Below are 20,885 nucleotides of genomic sequence, written 5' to 3'. Positions count from 1 at the left end.
TTTTGTTTCCTTTTTTGGTCATTTTGTGTCTTTTTTAAGACATTTTGTGGTCAATTTATGTCTTTTTTGGTCATTTTGTTTCCTTTTTTGGTCATTTTGTGTCTTTTTTAAGACATTTTGTGTCTTTTTTTTGGTCATTTTATGTCTTATATGGTCATTTTGTGTCTTTTTTGGTCATTTTGTTTCTTTTCTGGTCATTTTGTGTCTTTTTTTTGATCATTTTGCGGTTAATTTGTGTCTTTTTTTGTCATTTTGTTTCCTTTTTTTGGTCATTTTGTGTCTTTTTTTTTTTTGAAATTTTGTTTCTTTTTTTTTTGGTCATTCTATGTCTTTTTTGCATCATTTTGTGCTTCATTATTTGTACAAAATGTGTTGTATCAACTGAGTTTGTCTGATCTGAACTGTGAGATTGTGTTCAGTGAGACAACATGCATGTTAAATTGGGGGTCGCGACCCAATAAGGTTGAGAACTCCTGCTCTAATAAAACCATAGACTGTATATAATAAAACATGAGGAGCTGCAGTTCCCCCGCTGGCCGCCAGAGGGCGCTGCTGCCTCTCCGCACACATAAAGCGTCAGAGTCAGAGTTGAAAGGTCATCCTCAGAAACATGGCCGCTCCCCTGGATGACATGTTTTCCTTCTGCGTGGACCCCGGCAAAGTCTCCACCTGCGTGGACGTCCGGTTTATAGACAACACCAAGGTAAGCATGTTTACGGTTAGTCCCGGTAAACCGGCTGACACGGACCTGCGGGGGGAAGGCGCTCCGCAGCCGCGGCGCGGTGCCGCATGTCGGCTGTCAGTGAAGCCGCCAGCCGGGCAGAGAGCAGCCTGCTGGGCTCACTGAGGACCGGAGCACCGGGCTGGTGCTGCTGCTGGGAATAATACACCTGGTGGAGACTAAAACTACCTGCACATTATTATTATTGTACCGTTTGTGTGTTAATTTCAACAAGAAATTAGCAAGTTACCACTATTTTACACCATTTAATGTTTTCTAGTGTGATAATGCATAAAGCAAGTTACTTCATTGTGTTAAATTTGAATGCAAACTGGAACAAATCTTGTGGTTATGTGTAATTAAGTACATTGACAGTATTTAAATAGAGATTTTGCGGTGCTTGCACTTTACTTTTTCTGCTACTTTAAACTTCTGCTCAACTAAGAGGCGGGGCTTTAGTTTGACAATAAATCAGAGAGGACAGAATAAAAAAGGACAATTTAAATCCCATTCGCTGCATTTGTACATTAGAGGATTAATAGAACAATGCTGGAATGCTTTTGGAAATATATTCAAATAATAATGGAGGTTTTTTTGTGAGTAACATCCAATCCAATCCCCTTTATTTATATAGCACAATTTTAGCAAACACAAGGTTTCCAAAGTGCTGCACAAACAATAAATACATAACACAATACAAAGATGTAGTAAACAATAGATCAGTAAGATGCAATAAGATAAAATAAATTAAAAATGGGATAAAAATAAATAAAATAAAATGTAAAATGTAAAATGTACTGCCCGCACAAAATAAAATATGCATGAATACAACATGAAACTATTAGTTTCATTACATTTTAGTTTGTCTCAGGACAGCCATGCTGCAAACATCATATGATTTTAAATAATATGATGCTTTGCTGTAAATTAATCTACCCAAATTAAGCAATGGAGATTTGGAAGAATGCAAACATCTACAGCAGTACCACATACACATTAATGCAGCAGTAACAGTCTTAAAAACTAATACAAAAGAAAGTAACCGGGACTGTATTACTACACTATTAATTATTATACTTTTCATGCTTTTAATTAGGGCTAGACGATATGGTCTAAAAGTCTTATCCCGATATATTTAGACTGAATATTGATATACAATATATATCCCGATATTAAAGCCAAATCTGACATGTCGCAAGAAGTTTTATTGAAACAGTTTATTTTAGTGCACATAAATACTGTATAACAGGAGTACCTTTTAAAAAAAACAACAACAAAAAAAACAAATCAAAGCTCCATAAAGTGCACATTTAAATAAAAATAATATCTGAAATAAAAAATAGCCTGTGAAATAATCCAATCTTTTTCTGAAATAAATATATTTAATGAGAAAAGAATAACAAACATTACAAAATAACTAAATATGACAAACCCTAGTAAGGGCAGCAATTATATATGAAGAAAGGGGAATGGAACTATATATCGATGTGTGTGATATGGTCTTATTCTATATCAAATTTAAAATATACGGATATATCTTTTATATCGCCCAGCCCTAATTTGAGTACATCTTGCTTACTTTTACTTGAGTTATTTTAGTGGAGTGTCATGTTTTAGTACTTTTACTTAAGTAGAAGATGTGAAAACTTCAATAAATGTTGATTATTCTTGTCATTTTACGCCAGACTTCTGCTGTAGAGGTTAACACGAACTCACAAAGTAACAGGAAACCCAGTAATCACATTTAGCTTCAGTTTTAATCTGAGTTTTTTTTTTGGAGGGCAGAGAGAATGTAGTTTGACAGGTGATTCAAGTCAACATAAACCAATAAAAGTATTCTTGACACTGAAATAAAGCAGCTGGTGTTTCTTATTTAGGAGCCAAATCACATTATTCCATTCACTGCTGTCTGCTGTCATTTTTGTTGATATGAAATTGATTATGGATGCCAGTTTATCCTCTGCAGGGTCGCAAGAATGCTCCGATTAAAAACCTTCAGCTCTGTGAGAAAGTTGTGATAGTCAAAGAAGTGAAAGAAACACTAAACTTTATGAGGAAATATTTGTTTTAATATGTTTTTTGTTGTAATAATCTGAAAGATTATTGTGTTAAAAGAGGCCGAGGCATGCTGTTGGTTTAAGATGGGTGTAAATGGTGTAAATGGCACACAGCACTGATGGTTTGTTATTCATGTTCCAGGGTAAAGGTCTCTTCGCCAAAAAGAGCATCAAGAAGGGAGACACCATTTTCTTTGAGCGGCCTCTGGTCTCCTCCCAGTTCCTGTGGAATGCTTTGTATAAATATAAAGGTGAGATGTTGGACGTGTTAAACAAAACCTTCAGAAAATGTTCAAAATGAAGATATCAAAATCAGAAACTGGTTTATTGCAAAGCAAGTTTTCACAGACGAGGAATTTCCCTCTGGGGTTCTGGTGCTTACCAATAAATCTAGTAGAGAAAATGAAAGACACAAGCAAGTGCTGCATCAGCCAAGAAGCATCAATGAAAGTAATAAAAATATGAAAAAATATTTTGTTTGGTGCAAGACTGTGCAAAATATTGACCAAGGAAACTGCAAAAGTTCACAGTAATATGAAGAGAATATGTGAAATTATGTACAGAGATGGTTGAACAAAAATATGAATTAATGAAATGTACTCTAAAGACTTTATGTCTAGCATTTCTTGGCATTTACATTTTTTTTTTGGACAAATTGACATGCAGTATGACTGTTTCCCCAAATTTTTGGACATCCCATAATATGGTGTTTTTCTGTCATTTCTGGTCATATTATGCTCTTAATATGTATCAACAGACTATAATTGACCCATTTTAAGCATTTTTTAGACATTTAAAAATATGACCATTTTTGACAAAAATTGACATGACGTATGACTTTTTTTTTTCATTTTTGGACATCCCGTATATTATATATTGTCAGAAAATGCCTAAAAATGCCTTAGAATAGTACATTGGTCATGGTAAAAGTATAGTTTGTCTAAAATAATCAAGAAAACACCATATTATAGTATGCCCAAACATTGAAAAAAAAAAGTCATAGTATAGAATGTAGAAAGTCAAAAAAGGGTCATTTTGAAGTTTGTCCAACATGGCAGTAGAATAGTACATTGATAATGATAATACTATAGTAGGACGAAAAATAGTGTCATAGGCTGTGTCCCAAAGTCAAGGATCCTTCCTTGGTAGGATCCTTCCTACGTCCTTCAGCGCCGCGATTTCAAAATCAGTTCTCGACATGGATGTGTCTTTGGCATCAGCACTCTGACACATATTATATATTATTATTATATTTGTGGTGGATTAAACCTGAATATTTCACTGATCCTGGCTGAACTTGGCCGCTACTTGGTTTCATAAAAGCAGCCGCGCAGTTATTTATAAATAACAATAACAGATAATAGCGGACTTTCGGTCCCTGTAAACTCAATAAAGAAATGTATAACTTTGTGAATGGCATAGCTATGTATACTTTGCACATAGTACATCATCATCTGAATATAAATTAATTAACAATAACTTTAGCGACTGAGACGCATTAATTAACTTAACCAGCAATGTATCAAGATGACGTTTATTATCTTTAGCTTAATATTCTGGCATTTGTTTATATGTTTTTGCTTGACTTTATGCTTTGAACACACGTTTTGTAAGCATAAGCATGTGTAGCATATTTGAGTTTTAGTAAGTTGAGTTTGATTTGGGATAAAACTTGACTGTTTGTTTCTGATCCTAATGTTTCCTCTGCTCCTCTGCTCCTCTGCTCCTCCTGCAGCCTGTGAGTTCTGCTTACGTGCCCTGGAGACGGCGGAGGAGAACGCCAGGAGGCTGAGCGGCGTGCCGGGCCTCAGCCTGCCTCACCCCGAGCTCTGCCGCGTCCGCCCCGAGCTGCACCAGGCCTGCCCCCAGTGCCAGGTCAGTAGGTTCCTCTACTGACTCCATGATGTTCTTTAAAACCTTTTAGTCAGGTGTCTTAGCTAAATAAAGGGGACACGCCGGACAAAAGCACCAACTTTTTTCCACATGCTCTCTATCACCATAGGTTTCAATTTTTGGTAGGAGCCACTTCATCAAGATTGCAGATCGGAGATGGCACCCATATAAAGTCTATGAGAACCAATACATCTTACAAGCCACTTAGAAGGACAATCTTGGTGTCAAAATCTACATTTTCTGGGTCAAAAAATAATTTAAAGCTATTGAGAATATCACTAGATGATTATTTGGTCCAATAGATGTGTTCATTTTTACCCAGACTGGCAACTTGCTTCAAGTGCTGCAGCAGAGAATCCTGAGCTGAAAATGTTTGGAATCTATGTTCACGGGAATCAAGGGAACGCTTTCATCTCATGTCAGATCTTGTATATACATTTTTCCCAAGAGAAAATGTATATTTTGACACGAAGATTGACCTTCTAAGTGGCTTGGAAGATATACTGGTTCTCATAGACTTTATATGGCTGCCATCTCTGATCCACAATCTTGATGAAGTGGCTCCTGCCAAAAATTGAAACCTATGGTGATAGAGAGCACGTGGAAAAAATGTGGTGCTTTTGCCTGACGCGTCCCCATTATTCTTAAATCTGGTCCTAAGCTGCCTGACTATTTTAACTTCTTCTGTAGATGATATTTGTCTGTTATAAAAGTACATTTTGTGAAGAAGTGCTCAGATCAATATGACGTATTGATTTAAAGTCAGCTGCCGTCAGAGAGGAGCGTCCACCGAGTCACTGACCAGCTGATGGATTCTTAGAGAAGTATAGACGATGCATCAGGAACAAAATCTGTATTTTTTTATATAAAACAAAGTGAAAACCTGAGACAAGTGTGTATGCTTGCTGGTTGCAGTATAACATATCTGTACAGGCCACACCATGTAAATAGGCTTGGTTTAAACTATTTATAATGGTAATAAGTTTATTTAACCCTTAATAGGGCACTCATTGAAATACTTGCAAATTCCAAATTTCAACCCTAGAGAATATTGGAGGATATTACATACTGCCAGAATGTGTAAAAACATACGAAAATAATATTTTGAGAAAAAAGTTTACGAGATTAAAGTGTCAAATCTACGAGAAAATTTTTTGCAGATTTATGAGATTTAAAGTGGTGAATCTGGGAGAAAAAAGTTGCTTTTTTCCCACTTTTTTCTCATAAATCTGCGACTTTTTTTGCACAGATTTGCTACTTTAAATCTCTTAAATCTGCTACTTTTTTTCTTGTAGATTTGCCACTTTAATCTAGTAAATTTGCAACTTTTTTAAGGACCCGGGGGAGGAGGGTAATATTTTGAGAAATAAATTTACGAGATTAAAGTGGCAAATCTACGAGAAAAAATGTGCAGATTTATGAGATTTAAAGTGCTGAATCTGTGCGCAAAAAGTCACAGATTTACGAGAAAAAAGTGAAAAAAACCTACTTTTTTCTCGTAAATTGTGACTTTCTTCGCCCACTTTAAATCTCTTAAATCTGCACATTTTTTCTCGTAGATTTTGCATTTTTATTTTTAAATGTTCTCCTCGTACAAGTCATTGAAGAATAACACGACTGTTTCTTGCAGATTTTCTTTCTAAATTTTTCATTTTTACATTGGAGGTCAAGGCCAATAAAGTTAATATTATTATATTATTATCATACTGATTGGTCAGAACAGAAATGTTTATTGCATATCAATAAGTGAGGTATTTCACTTATAATCATACTAAATAGCACACTATATATATATTTATTCATTGATTGCTGTTCATATTACTATATACAACAACATATTTAACATGGTACAATATATGTGCAATATCTGTGAAATAACCCTAACAAACTAATAAAAAAAAACCACATATATATTAATAATACTTGCCAAATAGCAGCCATGTAAGTAGTTTGTGTATATAATGTATGTATATGTTACATTTACATTTAGTCATTACATTTAGTCATTTAGCAGACGCTTTTATCCAAAGCGACTTACAGGAAGAGTAAAAAGCAAACATATGTCTTATTATTTTGTTTTTATGTCTATATGTCTTAAGAAATTAAAGTAAATTTCCCCACTGCAGGATAAATAAAGTCTTATTTTATTTATATGTCATGCAGTAGCTCTTGATTATACAAATACACAAATATAGTATACTCACAATACATATATATCTTGTTTTTGTTTGTTAATTTGTGATTTACTTCAGCTGGACGATGATGTGAAACAGCCGCCACTATTGTTGCTACAAATTAATATCTGAAGTAAATGATAAACCGTACCACTAATTAGAGATTCCAGAGAGACTGAGAGTATGTTTAATACATGTTTTAATATGTTTAATACATGTTTTAATATGTTTAATACATGTTTTAATATGTTTAATACATGTTTTAATATGTTTAATACGTGTTTTAATATGTTTAATACATGTTTTAATATGTTTAATATGTTTAATACATGTTTTAATATGTTTAATGCATGTTTTAATATGTTTAATACATGTTTTAATATGTTTAATACTTCAGGTGATGTACTGTAGCAGCGAGTGCCGTCAGGCTGCAGCGGATCAGTACCATCGGGTTCTGTGTCTGGGTTCCTCTCAGGACGACCCCGACCACCCCATCAACAAGCTCAAAGACGCCTGGAGGTCAGAGCATCTTCACACGTTTTCATTGTGAACCCCAAGATGTTTAATTCACTGTTGCCTTGTGTTCTACTGCAGTATACAAGTCCTGCACCTCTGTGGAATCACCTCAATAATGGCTCAAACATGCCTTTTCTCCACAATAACACAGTTATGATGACATGAATCATTAAAAAAAAAAAAAAAAAAGTTTAATTTCTCTGATAAATTATTTGGAAAAGTTGGAATGAAATATATCCTGCGGTTCTGTCTTATTTTCAGTGAATACGTTTGTCTCAGCAGAATTAATCACGGCTTCACAGCGTCGCTGAGGAATTCAGAATTTAATGTTTTTAACAGGATCAAGTTATTCCAAATGGTTTATTTTTGGCGATGTTTTAAATGACATAAAGACAGAAATACCAATTTTTTTTAGCTTTGTTTTGGTTGTTTGTTTTCTAATGGAAGCTTTCTTAACCTATGATGCATTCAAGGACTATTGGAAAGTTCAAGCAACGACAATAAATCAATATATTTTATAGAATGCTGTGTTTTAACCTTTGAATCAATTCAAACATGATTTAACTTTAATGAATATTCTCTGTCTCCTCTGCAGGAGTATGCATTACCCCCCAGAGACCTCCAGCATCATGCTGATGGCCAGGATGGTCGCTGCGGTCAAACAGGTGAATCTCTGATTACTTTCAGCTCCTCAATCAGCTGTTATAAATAATTTGGGCTTCAATTCATTCTGCTGTGTGTACTAATGATATGAGGAACACAATCCAAACACCTCGCTGTAGAAAAGGACCTGACATGCTGCATGAAATTCACATTTTTATCGTACTCGTCATTTTTAGATGGCTGTTAAACCTAGCTGGAAATTAACTTTTCTTTGACAAATACAGAAGTCCTAAATAAGAACGCTGGATGTGTTCAGCCACTATTTGCAGTTCTTCGTCTCTTTGTGGTTGTGGAGAGCAGAACCAGCAACTCTTTTTACCCTTTTATCTGAAAGACGGAGATAAAAACAAAGCTTGAGTTAATGCTGCACAGGGGTGTGCCATATCGTATCGTTCACGATAATATCGGTATTTTTTTTATGGTTAAAAAGAATGCATATCATGATATTGGCAACATTCCTACTTCTTGATGTAGTGGCGTAAGGTTAATATTAGCTAACAATTAAAGTTGTTTTAATCACAAAAAGCTCCTTACTCTCTGTCGTTTAACACATGCATTTTTCAAAATAAGAGCACAGTGTGATAACAGAATCCACCATAGAACTTACAAGAAGACTGTCAAAATAAGATGCCTTTAATAAAACATACAAGAACCTTTATTCTCCTTTATAAAATGTCATTAAAATATGACTTATTTTTATTATTTGCTCATACTCAAGAGTCAAGAGTATTATTTTTGTATTTGGCAACTGTTGAGATTTGCACTTCACACTACATTTTAGATTTTTATTTATTTATACAGACTAAAAAAATCATCTTTTCTGTATCTTTTTAAGTATTTTGTAATAAAGTCAAGAATGCTGCACAAAGTTAGAGGCTACAGATTGCTTCCTATCTTGATGTAAACACCACCGGGGGTTTAGTTTTCAACATCCTACAACAGACAACACTAAAATGCACTGTAATAACTAAAAGGCTCAGTATTTTTTTGTTTTATTGTGGTCCAGGCCAAAGACAAAGCTCACTGGCAGAAGCTGTTCTCCCACTTCTGCAGCCGGACGGGTAACGAGGAGGAAGAAATCGCCCATAAGCTCCTGGGAGAAAAGTTCAGAGTAAGTCATGTTATTTCTGCTAGAAATGCAAAACTGTTGAAGTGCAAAATGTATAAAGTCGGACAGTTCAGAGACAATATCATGCTTTAATGCTAATCGCGGTTGTTTTCGGCTCAATAAGCAAAATATGACGGAAGGTTTAACTCCCACTACGACAATCTGTTTCCTGCTATGTGACATTTAATGTTGTTTTTTTTTCTCCAACATTGTTTGTGTAGGGGCAGCTGGCCTTGTTACACAGCCTATTTAAAGCAGCACTTTATGATGATCACCTGACTCGGGTAAGAAACGATAATTTTAATAAAACCATTGCATGTTTCTTGATTGCATGAAGAGTATATTAATATTTTGGGGAACAGAGAGTTGATAAGAGGATTGACACCTTAGTTTTGTTTTCTTACATAGTTAACGCTGTCTTATTTACTTTTTAAATTAATTTTGATATGATTCTAGGACAAAATATACTGTTACCATGCTCAGTGGTGCTGGTCAACAGTGTTTTCGGCATATTTGGACTGATTTTTAACACTTTCATCAGTTTGCGACACACTATTATACTATGGCATTTTACATTTCTGAACATTAGTATTTACAACAACAGTATTTGAGAGTTTTTGACAATTTAGTAACTTTTGACCATATTTTGGTATGTCCAAAAATTACCCTCCAAAAAAAACAATTATAGTCTTTTAGTGAAACATATTACAGAATAATTTGGCAGAAATGACAGAAAAAAACAGAATATTATGGTATGGCCAAAAAAGAACTCTCCAGAAAAAATAAAAAATCCATACTATAGTATGTTGATTTTGGTCAAAATGACAGAATTTGACAATCTATTCCATTTTTTTTATTTCTTTATTTTCTTTGAATCTTGAAGCGTGTTGCTCGGGGCGGCTAATTCTAGCAGCTTAACAACGAGCTGTCAGCTAACAGGTTTCTGATTTTTATGTGGGTTGTTTTTTGCCCTGCTTCTTGAATCATTTTTAATATAAATGTCATCTGAAATGTTCCTTGTTTATAGCTAATGGAGTTGTAGGAAACCTTTAGCACACATGCACTTTGTTACAGGAATGATGAAGGTAATTTTTGAGAAAATGTTTTTGTGACATCTAGATTAATATCTACATGCTGATGCCCAGATACTTAATTATAACTGGAGATGCTGCAGCTGATGACCTCTGACCTCTCTAGTATTAATTATTAAATGAATGATTCTGTGTTTCAGTGGTTCGTCCCTGAAGGTTTTCGTTCTCTGTTTGCTCTCGTGGGAACTAACGGACAAGGCATCGGCACCAGGTAAACTCTCCTCTCCTTCATCTTTAACCCTCTATGGTACGCATTATGATGCCAGTTAGGAAAAAATATAAAATATTTGGAGTGTTTTTTTGTCTTATAATAGACTAAATAAACATAATCTGAAGAAATTGTGTAATTCTTTTTTTTTTTTAGTTTTTGTTTTTTTAATTTTGGGTGTTTGCGATACACAAGTATATAAAAAAGAGTTTTTAAAATTAATTTTACGATAATTTATTTAATAAACATGTGTAAAGATCCAGTAGCTTCAACAAGGTACAATACACAACATTTTAAATTTTAAAACATTGCAAAAGGAACTTTTTTAACCGTTTTCTTGTCTGAATGTTGCCTGTAGGAAAGATTGTACCATTGAACCAATGACCCATTGAAATGAATGTCTTGAACAGTCTAAGTGTATGAAACTATCAAAAATTAAGGTTTACTCCCCTATCAGTAGGAATATATTTTTTCCAGATGGAAAAGGGCCAGGAAATTATGTTTTGAGTGATTTTTTTTTTTTTGTGGTGCAAAATTGCAAAGCTGTTTCCTTTGGAAAAGTCTGCAAAATAGTGTTTCTATATGGCCTCCTGGAGGTCATGTGACAAATTAAAGCATTGCTATTGGTTCCCTATACTCTTCCCTCTTTTTTAAAGTATCACATCACTCAAAAACATGCATTGTAGACATTTGACAGGCCAAAAATGGGTATGTTGTCTGAGGGCAACACCGTACCATAGAGCAGTAGTTCTCAACCTTTTTGAGTCGCGACCCCCAATTTAACATGCATGTTGTCCGTGACCCCCGCTCACTGAACACAATCTCACACGCACAGTTCAGATCACCCAAAAAAGAAACAAAATGACCAAAAAAAGGAAACAAAATGACCAAAAAAGACACGAAATGACCAAAAGAGACACAAAATGACCAAAAAAAGAAACAAAATTACCAAAAAGACACAATGACTAAAAAAAGACACAAAATTACCAAAAAAGACACAAAATGATCAAAAAAGACACAAAATGATCAAAAAAGACACAAATTGACCACAAAAGACACAAAATGATCAAAAAAGACACAAAATTACCAAAAAAGACACAAATTGACCACAAAAGACACAAAATGATCAAAAAAGACACAAAATTACCAAAAAAGACACAAAATGATCAAAAAAAGACACAAAATTACCAAAAAAGACACAAAATGATCAAAAAAAGACACAATGACTAAAAAAAGACACAATGACTAAAAAAAGACACAAAATTACCAAAAAAGACACAAAATGATCAAAAAAGACACAAAATTACCAAAAAAGACACAAATTGATCACAAAATGATCAAAAAAAGACACAAAATAACCAAAAAAGACACAAAATGATCAAAAAAGACACAAAATTACCAAAAAAGACACAAAATTACCAAAAAAAGACACAAATTGACCACAAAATGATCAAAAAGACACAAAATTACCAAAAAAGACACAAATTGATCAAAAAAAGAAACAAAATTACCAAAAAGACACAATGACTAAAAAAGACACAATGACTAAAAAAAGACACAATGACTAAAAAAAGACACAAAATTACCAAAAAAGACACAAAATGATCAAAAAAGACACAAAATTACCAAAAAAGACACAAATTGACCACAAAATGATCAAAAAAGACACAAAATAACCAAAAAAGACACAAAATGATCAAAAAAGACACAAAATTACCAAAAAAGACACAAAATGATCAAAAAAGACACAAAATTACCAAAAAAGACACAAAATTACCAAAAAAAGACACAAATTGACCACAAAATGATCAAAAAAAGACACAAAATGACCAAATAACACACACAATGACCAAAAAGACACAAATTGTTAAACACTTTAACACAGTGGAGACAGAGCTGACTTCCAAAATGATTTGGCGACCCCCAGAAATCATCTCGCGACCCCAATTGGGGTCCCGACCCCCAGGTTGAGAATAGCTGCCATAGAGGGTTAAAACCTCTGGATGTTCTCTGGCTCAGACACTTCTCTCTCTGTTTGTGCATTTCTTTCCTCTCAGCTCGTTGAGTCAGTGGGTTCATGCCTGTGATGCACTAGAGCTTCCCGGCCAGCAGAAGGAGCAGTTGGACTCTTTTATCGACCAGCTGTACAAGGACATAGAGAAAGGTCACAGTTTTATCTCAGTCCTGCAGTATTTTATGGAGTGAATTATTTTTTCTCATTTGAGCAGATTTGCAAATGTATGAGTGTTTGTTTTATTGTCTGAATGACATTGCTGTGATTATTATTATGTAACCTGTGTTCAGATCTCAACAAATGCCAGAAATTATCATCGTTTGTCTCTTCTTCTTCTGCAGAAACGGGAGACTTTCTAAACTGTGAAGGCTCTGGACTGTTTCTGCTCCAGAGCTCATGTAAGTATAGATTTATTTATTCAGGGAGGGCCAATTGAAAGCAAGCTCTCATTTCCAGTGGTGCCCTGATTACAGTACAAATACAATTTTAACACATCACACTACATATCCATAATAATATATAATCAACAGAAGCACAATAAATTCAATGAGTACATACACATTCAGAAATCATAAGATTAATAAGAATGTCTTTAAAATGATTAAAAGGAATCAGTGTATCCAACTGAAGCTGTGACAGTAAATTATTCCATTTAAAAGGAGCGAAATAAACAAAACCTCCGTTTTAACAGCAGGGATATTTAGAGCCAGTGGGTTATATGATATTATATTATTATATCTAAGAGCCAGTGGGTTATATGAACGAGTTGGAAAGTTAAAAGATCTGAAGCTCACTAGGCTCAATAAGTAGAATGGTAGTTTTTTTAGTAGTGCCTTATAAATAAACAATATACAGTGTTGCTCCCTTCTTAGAGCCAGGGAAGTCCAACCAACATTATGATAGAGGTGGCAGTGATGGGTCATGAACCCATCGCCAGGAATAAATCTAATAACAGAATGATAAATTGTATCAAGTGGTTTTAGGACCGAGGGACAAGCATACATATAAATAATATCACCGTAATCTAAAACGGATAGAAATGTGGCATAAGTATACTGCCCTACAAAGTCTAACTGCAGTAACTACGTAAAGAGTAAAACTGATAAAAACTGCTTTAAAGTTTTTTTAACGTTTTTTAACTGGCCAGCCAAATTAGTTATAGGTAGGTCAGTGATATGACACTTATTTCTACATGTATTGATGACGTCATTTTTATGCTCAAAAATCATGATGATTAATTTGACCCCAAACATGTAGTAAGTGCACCCTGGTTTTGCTGTTAAAGGTACTAATAGTAATGCAAAAACAGTGTACTTTCAGCTTTTATATTTTGTTTTCAGTGAATAAACATTTAAAAATGAATTTTGTTGTAAGTGTATTTAAAAGTGTTTAACAACTCTATTCAAATATTTTTGTATTTTAGACTTAATATTATAAGGTAATGTTATATTTTAGTCACTAATTTTATCTCACTTTTCTACTTAATTACTATGTAGATTATAATTTCCCTATCAAATAAAATTATAATTTCTAATATTGTTGTTTTCACTATTCAACACAATGAAGAAATACAAGGCTACACTGCTTTTGTTTTATATTAAAATGCGTAAATATATCCAAAGCACACCTTGGAAAGTGCAATTACTTACAAAATTTAAATCTAAAACTTTGTCACAAGATAAAACAGACATAAAGGAGTTCATTTTTAGCTATAACTCAATTTCGACCAAAAATGTAGTTACTGCAGTTAGGCTTTGTAGGGCAGTATAGCTGGTCAAAAGGCTGTTTGGTGTTCTGACCCTTCGCTTTGTCTTGCAGGTAACCACAGCTGCATACCAAATGCAGAGGCGTCCTTCCCCGACAACAATTTCCTGCTCCAGCTCAGCGCCCTTAGTGACATCACCCCAGGAGAGGTCAGCTGACACGTCTGGGGTTGGAGTGATAAATTCTGGCCCGGATAGACGGGACAGAACATCCTCTCTAGCTTTGTGTGCTCCCTTGTCAGACGGTATTAGGAGGCTGAGACTTTGAGGATTGGAGTTGGTTTGTCAAGCTGTCACAAAGATTGAGAAGCCTTGCATCTGCGTGGCACAGTAATGTCACAGCAGCCGCGCTACTTTCACAGCAAAGCTCTCCTTTCAATGCTCGCTAAGACAGCAGCGCTTTGTATGAGATTTCTCCAGGAGAAGGATAGAAGGGTAGAAGGGTAGAAGGATAGAAGGGTAGAAGGATAGAAGGGTAGAAGGATAGAAGAGTAGAAGGATAGAGCCACGTCCTGCATGAGAGGAGAAAAAACATGACAAAAACCTGAATTCTTTCTGCCTTTTGAAGAATACCAGTAGCATGCTATCTGGACCACACTGTAATAGTTGCAGGGATGGTTTGAATTTTTCTTTTATCCTCCGCCACGGTCAGTTTATCTGGCTGTGGTTTGGAGAAGCAGGCAGGAGTAAAGAACATCCTGCAAAACTTACTGCAGCCACCTAAGAAAAGATTATATCAGTTTTATGCCATTTTAAAATATTTTCACTGCTTGACCTCGCCATCAGACAGCTCTGAAACAGCTCTGAAGCAGTTGTATGTGCTTTCTTTAAAGCCACCAGAGTCCATTGATGAAAAATCATTTTACCTCTTCAAAATCCTTTCCTATTACCACCATCAACTTCTATTCTATAATGTTTTTTTGGCACTTCTGTGAAAAGGCCATTTTTAAAAAAGCTTTTTTTCGACATACAGCATTTTTTTTATTTTTATTTTTTCAAATATTTGACATACTATGGCTTTTTGTTATGTCATATTTATATTTGAGAGTTTTGACAATTTAGTAACTTTTGACCATATTATGGTATGTCCAAAAATTACCCTCCAAAAAAACAATTATAGTCTGTTGAAACGTATTACAGAATAATTTGGCAGAAATTACAGAAAAAACACCATATTATGGTATGTCCAAAAAAGAACTCTCCAGAAAAAATAAAAAAGCCATACTATAGTATGTTGATTTTGGTCAAAATGAGAGAATTTTACAATTTAGCAACTGTTGACCACTAATGCATTTTTTTTATTTCTTTATTTTCTTTGAATCTTGGAGCATGTTGCTAATTCTAGCAGCTTAACAACGAGCTGTCAGCTAACAGTTTTCAGATTTTTATGTGGGTTGTTTTTCCTCTAAATATTGCCCTACTTCTTGAATCATTTTTAATATAAATGTCATCTGAAATGTTCCTTGTTTATAGCTAATGGAGTTGTAGGAAACCTTTAGCACACATGCACTTTGTATATGTTTTCTTCAAAGCCACCACAGTCCATTGATGAAAACAGTCATTTTACCTCTTCAAAATACTTTCCTATTACCACCATCAACGTGCTATTCTATAATGTTTTTTTTGGCACTTCTGTTAAAAGGCCATTTTTAAAAAAGCTTTTTTTCGACATACAGCATTTGTTTTTTTTGTTTTTCAAATATTGGACATACTATAACTTTTTGTTATGTCATATTTATATTTGAGAGTTTTGACAATTTAGTAACTTTTGACCATATTATGGTATGTCCAGAAATTACCCTCCAAAAAAAACAATGATAGTCTGTTGAAACTTATTACAGAATAATTTGGCAGAAATGACAGAAAAAAACACCATATTATGGTATGTCCAAAAAAGAACTCTCCAGAAAAAATAAAAAAAGCCACACTATAGTATGTTGATTTTGGTCAAAATGAGAGAATTTGACAATTGAATCCATTTTTTTATTTCTTTATTTTCTTTGAATCTTGGAGCATGTTGCTCGGGGCGGCTAATTATAGCCAGCAGAGTCTATTGATGAAAACAGTCATTTTACCTCACAGAATACTGGAGCTGATTCAATCGATCAGTTAGTGTTATTGATTCAATTCAATTCAATTGGCTTTATTGGCATGACGTAACAATGTATATATTGCCAAAGCAAGCATCAGAAAAAAAGATAACAAGATAAGGAAAGCAATATTTACAATAAATTATTATAATTCTATTATTCTTTCTTTTTTTCTTTTTTCTTTTTTTTTTATCTTTATTGAGGCCAACAGGTTACATACAACATAGGATATTTTTCCTTCTTAAAAAAACAAAACATAATTTCTCTTCTATGTACAGGTTCCTGATACATAGGAAAAGCAAAGAAAGGAAAAGAAAACTAAATCATAGAAAGGATAACCATCAGGATTTTCATTCGTTTTCTTCCCAGGCCCAATTTTTTAACATTTTTATGTATTAACATTATGAACAGTTCGAACATTAGAGGGAGTTTCACTTTAATTCTCTGAAATAAAATAAATAAAGAAAAAGGGACATGCATACACATAGATAATTACAACAAGACAAAAACAAAAAATACTCAAACAAAACCTGATTTTAGGCCTATATGATCAACATACCCAGTCCATTTAGACCATATTCTAGTCTATTATTAATTTTAAAAGAAAAGAAAAACTAATAACAATAAAAGAAAGCAATATTTACAATCAATATTGTATGTATTGTGTGACTTCAAGGATTAGTCCAGATTCACTGAAGTCACACACAAACTAACCAAGTGATGCAGCATTTTTAAATTATGTTTTAAGACATAAAACATGACATTTAATAAATAGTGACAAACATATGAAAAAGCCACATTTTTGTATATGCCTATGTGAACTTAATACTTTTATTTTATTCAATATTGTCAAGAACTTAGGTAATTATTTGTAATTAGGTCAGTAATATGTAATTCATATATGTATATAGATATAGAGACCTGTTAAGGGGTAGGACTTGATAAGTTTTTTTACTTCTTCCTACTCCCTTTCCAGCTTGCAGAAAGTGTCTGTTTTCTCAATTTTTTTTTTTTTTTGCTTTTTTTTGTTTTGTTTTTTATTTATTCATTACGGAAGCCCTGAACCGCAAGTGAAGAATTTTTTTTTTGAGATGTTATCTTGTTATTTCGAGATCATATCTCGTTATTTCAAGATAATATCTCATTATTTCGAGATAATACACATATGTAAATTTTTACATTTTTTTTTTTTTTTTACATAGGTGTGTTATCTCGAAATAACGAGATATTATCTCGAAATAATGAGATAATATCTGAAGAAAAAAAAATTTGGAAGATTTTTTTTTTTTTAATACTTTTTTTACATATGTGTATTATCTCGAAATAATGAGATATTATCTTGAAATAACGAGATATGATCTCGAAATAACAAGATAACATCTCAAAAAAAAATTTCTTCACTTGCGGTTCAGGGCTTCCGTAATTCATCTATTAATATTTAAACTTGTTTTTTTTTTTTACTTGCTTGCATGTTCGAAATAAAGACAATCAATCAATTGTGTTCTTTTCAAGCTCAGTTCTGCTCCTTCAGACACTTCATCTAGTTTGTTTTCTCCATTTTTTTCAGGAGATCTGCATCAGTTACCTGGACTGTTGTCAGAGGGACCGAAGCCGTCACAGCAGACACAAAACTCTGAGGTAAACATCTGTAATAATCCCTCAATGATTCATATCATACTGCTACTAATTCTATCTGGATCAATAAAAAGCCTTTCAGCCAATAATAGGGAGTCTTGGTCTACAGCAGGGGTGTCAAACTCAAATACATAATGGGCCAAAATTTAAAACTTGAATAAAATCGCGGGCCAACATTGAACAAATAAACCTTTTAATATTTACCAAACATGTTTTGCTTTAACATTAAATATGGAACCAGCAACGCTTATAAACATACAATATATAACTAAATAGTGCAGACATGCAAAATCAAATTTCAAATAAAAAACACATCAATGTCATTAATTTATTAAATAAAAATCGTATGCCTCTTTTCTATTTGCATCCTTCTGATTTAAATATCAAAATAAACTTTTTCAGCAGGTTAATAAATTCTGCCTTTCTTTCCTCCATTTTTGGGAAGGGGTAGCTGGGAGACAGCTCTAGCTTGAGGTTGCTATGACGACTGTCACAGAGGAGCGTTTCTGGGTCCTGTCCTGATTGACGCGCCAAAACAACAGCAGGGCATTGTGGGATTTGTAGTATTAGCGGTAAATGCGCCGTGTAATACCGGCGGGTCAGCTTTTATAGTACAATAATAAGATAATAATTTGGTATTGGCCCGCGGGCCAGAGTTTGACACCCCTGGTCTTAGGTCTGATGGTTACTCCTCATTGATCTACACTACTGGTCAAAAGTTTTAGAACACACCAACTTTTCCAGAATTTAATTGAAAATGATGCAGTTTAATGTCTCAGTGTACTCTGAAATTAATGCACATTTGCAACATTTAAAATTCTTTATTGAGCATGATAGTGTTTTGAAAGTTAAAAAAAAGATTCAAAATCACATTTTATGTTGGACTAAAGGACTAAAAGACACAAAATGACCAAAAAAAGACACAAAATGACAAAAAAAACTCCAAAAGACACAAAATGACTAAAAAAAGACACAAAATGACCAAAAAAGACACAAAATGACCAAAAAAAGACACAAAATGACCAAAAAAAGACACCAAAAGACACAAAATGACTAAAAAAAAAGACACAAAATGACCAAAAAAAGACACCAAAAGACACAAAATGACCAAAAAAAGACACAAAATGACCAAAAAAAGACACAAAATGACCAAAAAAAGACACCAAAAGACACAAAATGACCAAAAAAAGACACAAAAAGACAAAAAGACACCAAAAGACACAAAATGACCAAAAAAAGACACAAAATGACTTACAAAGACATGAAAAAGAATTCAGAAATGGACAAAATAGCCCAAGACTCCATAGAGTTAAGTTGTTAACCCATTTCTTGTTCCCTGAAAAAGGCCTACTTGTATAATTCTGAAATGTACACTATTTTCCAGTTTTGGTTAAGCTTACCTTTTTTTATTTACCTCTGGCAGTTCACCACTTACCTTTGGACCCTTTCAAGCTGTTCATTTGACTTGAACTGCTTGAATTTCAATAAAAAACTGGAAAAATTGGGGTGTTCTAAAACTTTTGACCGGTAGTGTATATCACTCCATCTTTCTCTTCCACCCCAGTGTTTGGTGGAGTAGGTAAGTCTATTCTGCATGTCTCTGTCAGAGTTTTTGCAGCTCCATGTGCTAACTCTCAGCCCTGAGAAGGTGTGGTTGCACTCCAGGTTGGTGGTGTAATAAACACACTCTAAGCATTAATTGAACCCTGAGCGTTAAACACATTCCAGCGTGCAGCGACACATTCTCAGAACAGCGACGTGTAAAATGCTTGTGATTAATTTCAGCCCTTGTTAGAGGTGCAACAATGTGACAGATGGAGCGTTTTCTTCCCAGGGAGAACTACCTGTTTGTCTGCTCGTGTCCAAAGTGCGTCTCCCAGATGGACGAGCTGGACGTGACATCAGAGGAGGAAGAGGAGGAGGAAGGCGAGGCAGAAGGGGAAACAGAAGGGGATGAGATGGAAGATGAAATGACAGATGTCTGATGAAAGACTTAAAGCCCATATTGTTCTCAGCCATTCCCTGTCCTGCCACCACGCTAAGCATCATGAAGCCCTGAGGAATAAAAAAACACCAGTTCAGACTATGAGCTGCTGCATTTCACCACAACTGTCCAAACGTGTGGAAAAATGTCTCAAATCACCACATTTCACTCATTCTTTGTCTGGTTTTAGAGTTCGGCCACAGAACGGTGACAGGTTTCACTCTGCTTCAGCACATTGAGTTTAAATAAAACAGAGTCAACAACAAAGCTCTGCTAGGCCTTTTTACACTGCTACCAGGTGTTTTCTTTTTTGTAAATTTTATTTATGCAAAGTTTTGGCACATATATATATATATACAGACACATACAGTACAATAAACATAGAAAAAACCCAACCGAGAAAAAAATAATTAAGATAAAAGTAAACAAACAGATAAAACAAAACAGAAGCAACAGACAGCCAGCCACCACTTCAATCATTAACGTAAAAAGAAAATGTGCATAAAAAAACATGTCGGTCCAACAAAATGTCCCCAATTGTCCACTCGCATGAAATGAAAAGGCCCGAGCCAGAGGGGAACAGCAAAGTCTCATAACCCAGATACATATCAAGAAAAAATATACAATATATATATATATATAACGTATATTTATATACAATATAATATAATAAAAAAAATAATAATTACTTAATAAAATAAAAAGAAAGCAGTGCGTTCAGGTACCAGTTTGAGGTTTATCTTTTCTAATGTATTCAATAAAAGGGCCCCAGATCTTTTTTCACCTATCATGAGAATTAGACAAAGAAAATCGAACCTCCTCGAGGTGTAAACAGGAAACCAGATCATTCAGCCACCTTTTGAAGCAGGGAGGAGAAGCAGACTTCCACTCCCTTAGGATCTGCTACCAGGTGTTTAATGCTGAAATTTCTAAACCGCTTATCAAATGTGGATGTAAACACCTTTTTA

At 34.2% G+C, this 20,885-nt stretch overlaps 1 protein-coding gene across 1 annotated transcript; it reads left to right on the top strand.

Moving 5' to 3' along the window:
* Positions 1-578: 578 nt before the first annotated feature.
* Positions 579-20,835, top strand: smyd5 (SMYD family member 5). Its single transcript, XM_059345865.1, has 13 exons — positions 579-703; positions 2,921-3,029; positions 4,514-4,653; positions 7,243-7,364; positions 7,957-8,026; positions 9,031-9,135; positions 9,354-9,416; positions 10,364-10,434; positions 12,489-12,595; positions 12,787-12,843; positions 14,264-14,358; positions 17,866-17,936; positions 19,768-20,835. The coding sequence occupies exons 1-13, from the start codon at positions 611-613 to the stop codon at positions 19,916-19,918; spliced, it is 1,254 nt and encodes a 417-aa protein (XP_059201848.1). The 5' UTR covers positions 579-610; the 3' UTR covers positions 19,919-20,835.
* Positions 20,836-20,885: the final 50 nt, after the last annotated feature.

Source organism: Centropristis striata, chromosome 12, assembly GCF_030273125.1.
Source record: "Centropristis striata isolate RG_2023a ecotype Rhode Island chromosome 12, C.striata_1.0, whole genome shotgun sequence".
Lineage (NCBI taxonomy): Eukaryota > Metazoa > Chordata > Actinopteri > Perciformes > Serranidae > Centropristis > Centropristis striata.
The sequence above is the reverse complement of the archived record's forward strand: the minus strand, read 5'-3'. Positions and strand labels throughout refer to the sequence as shown.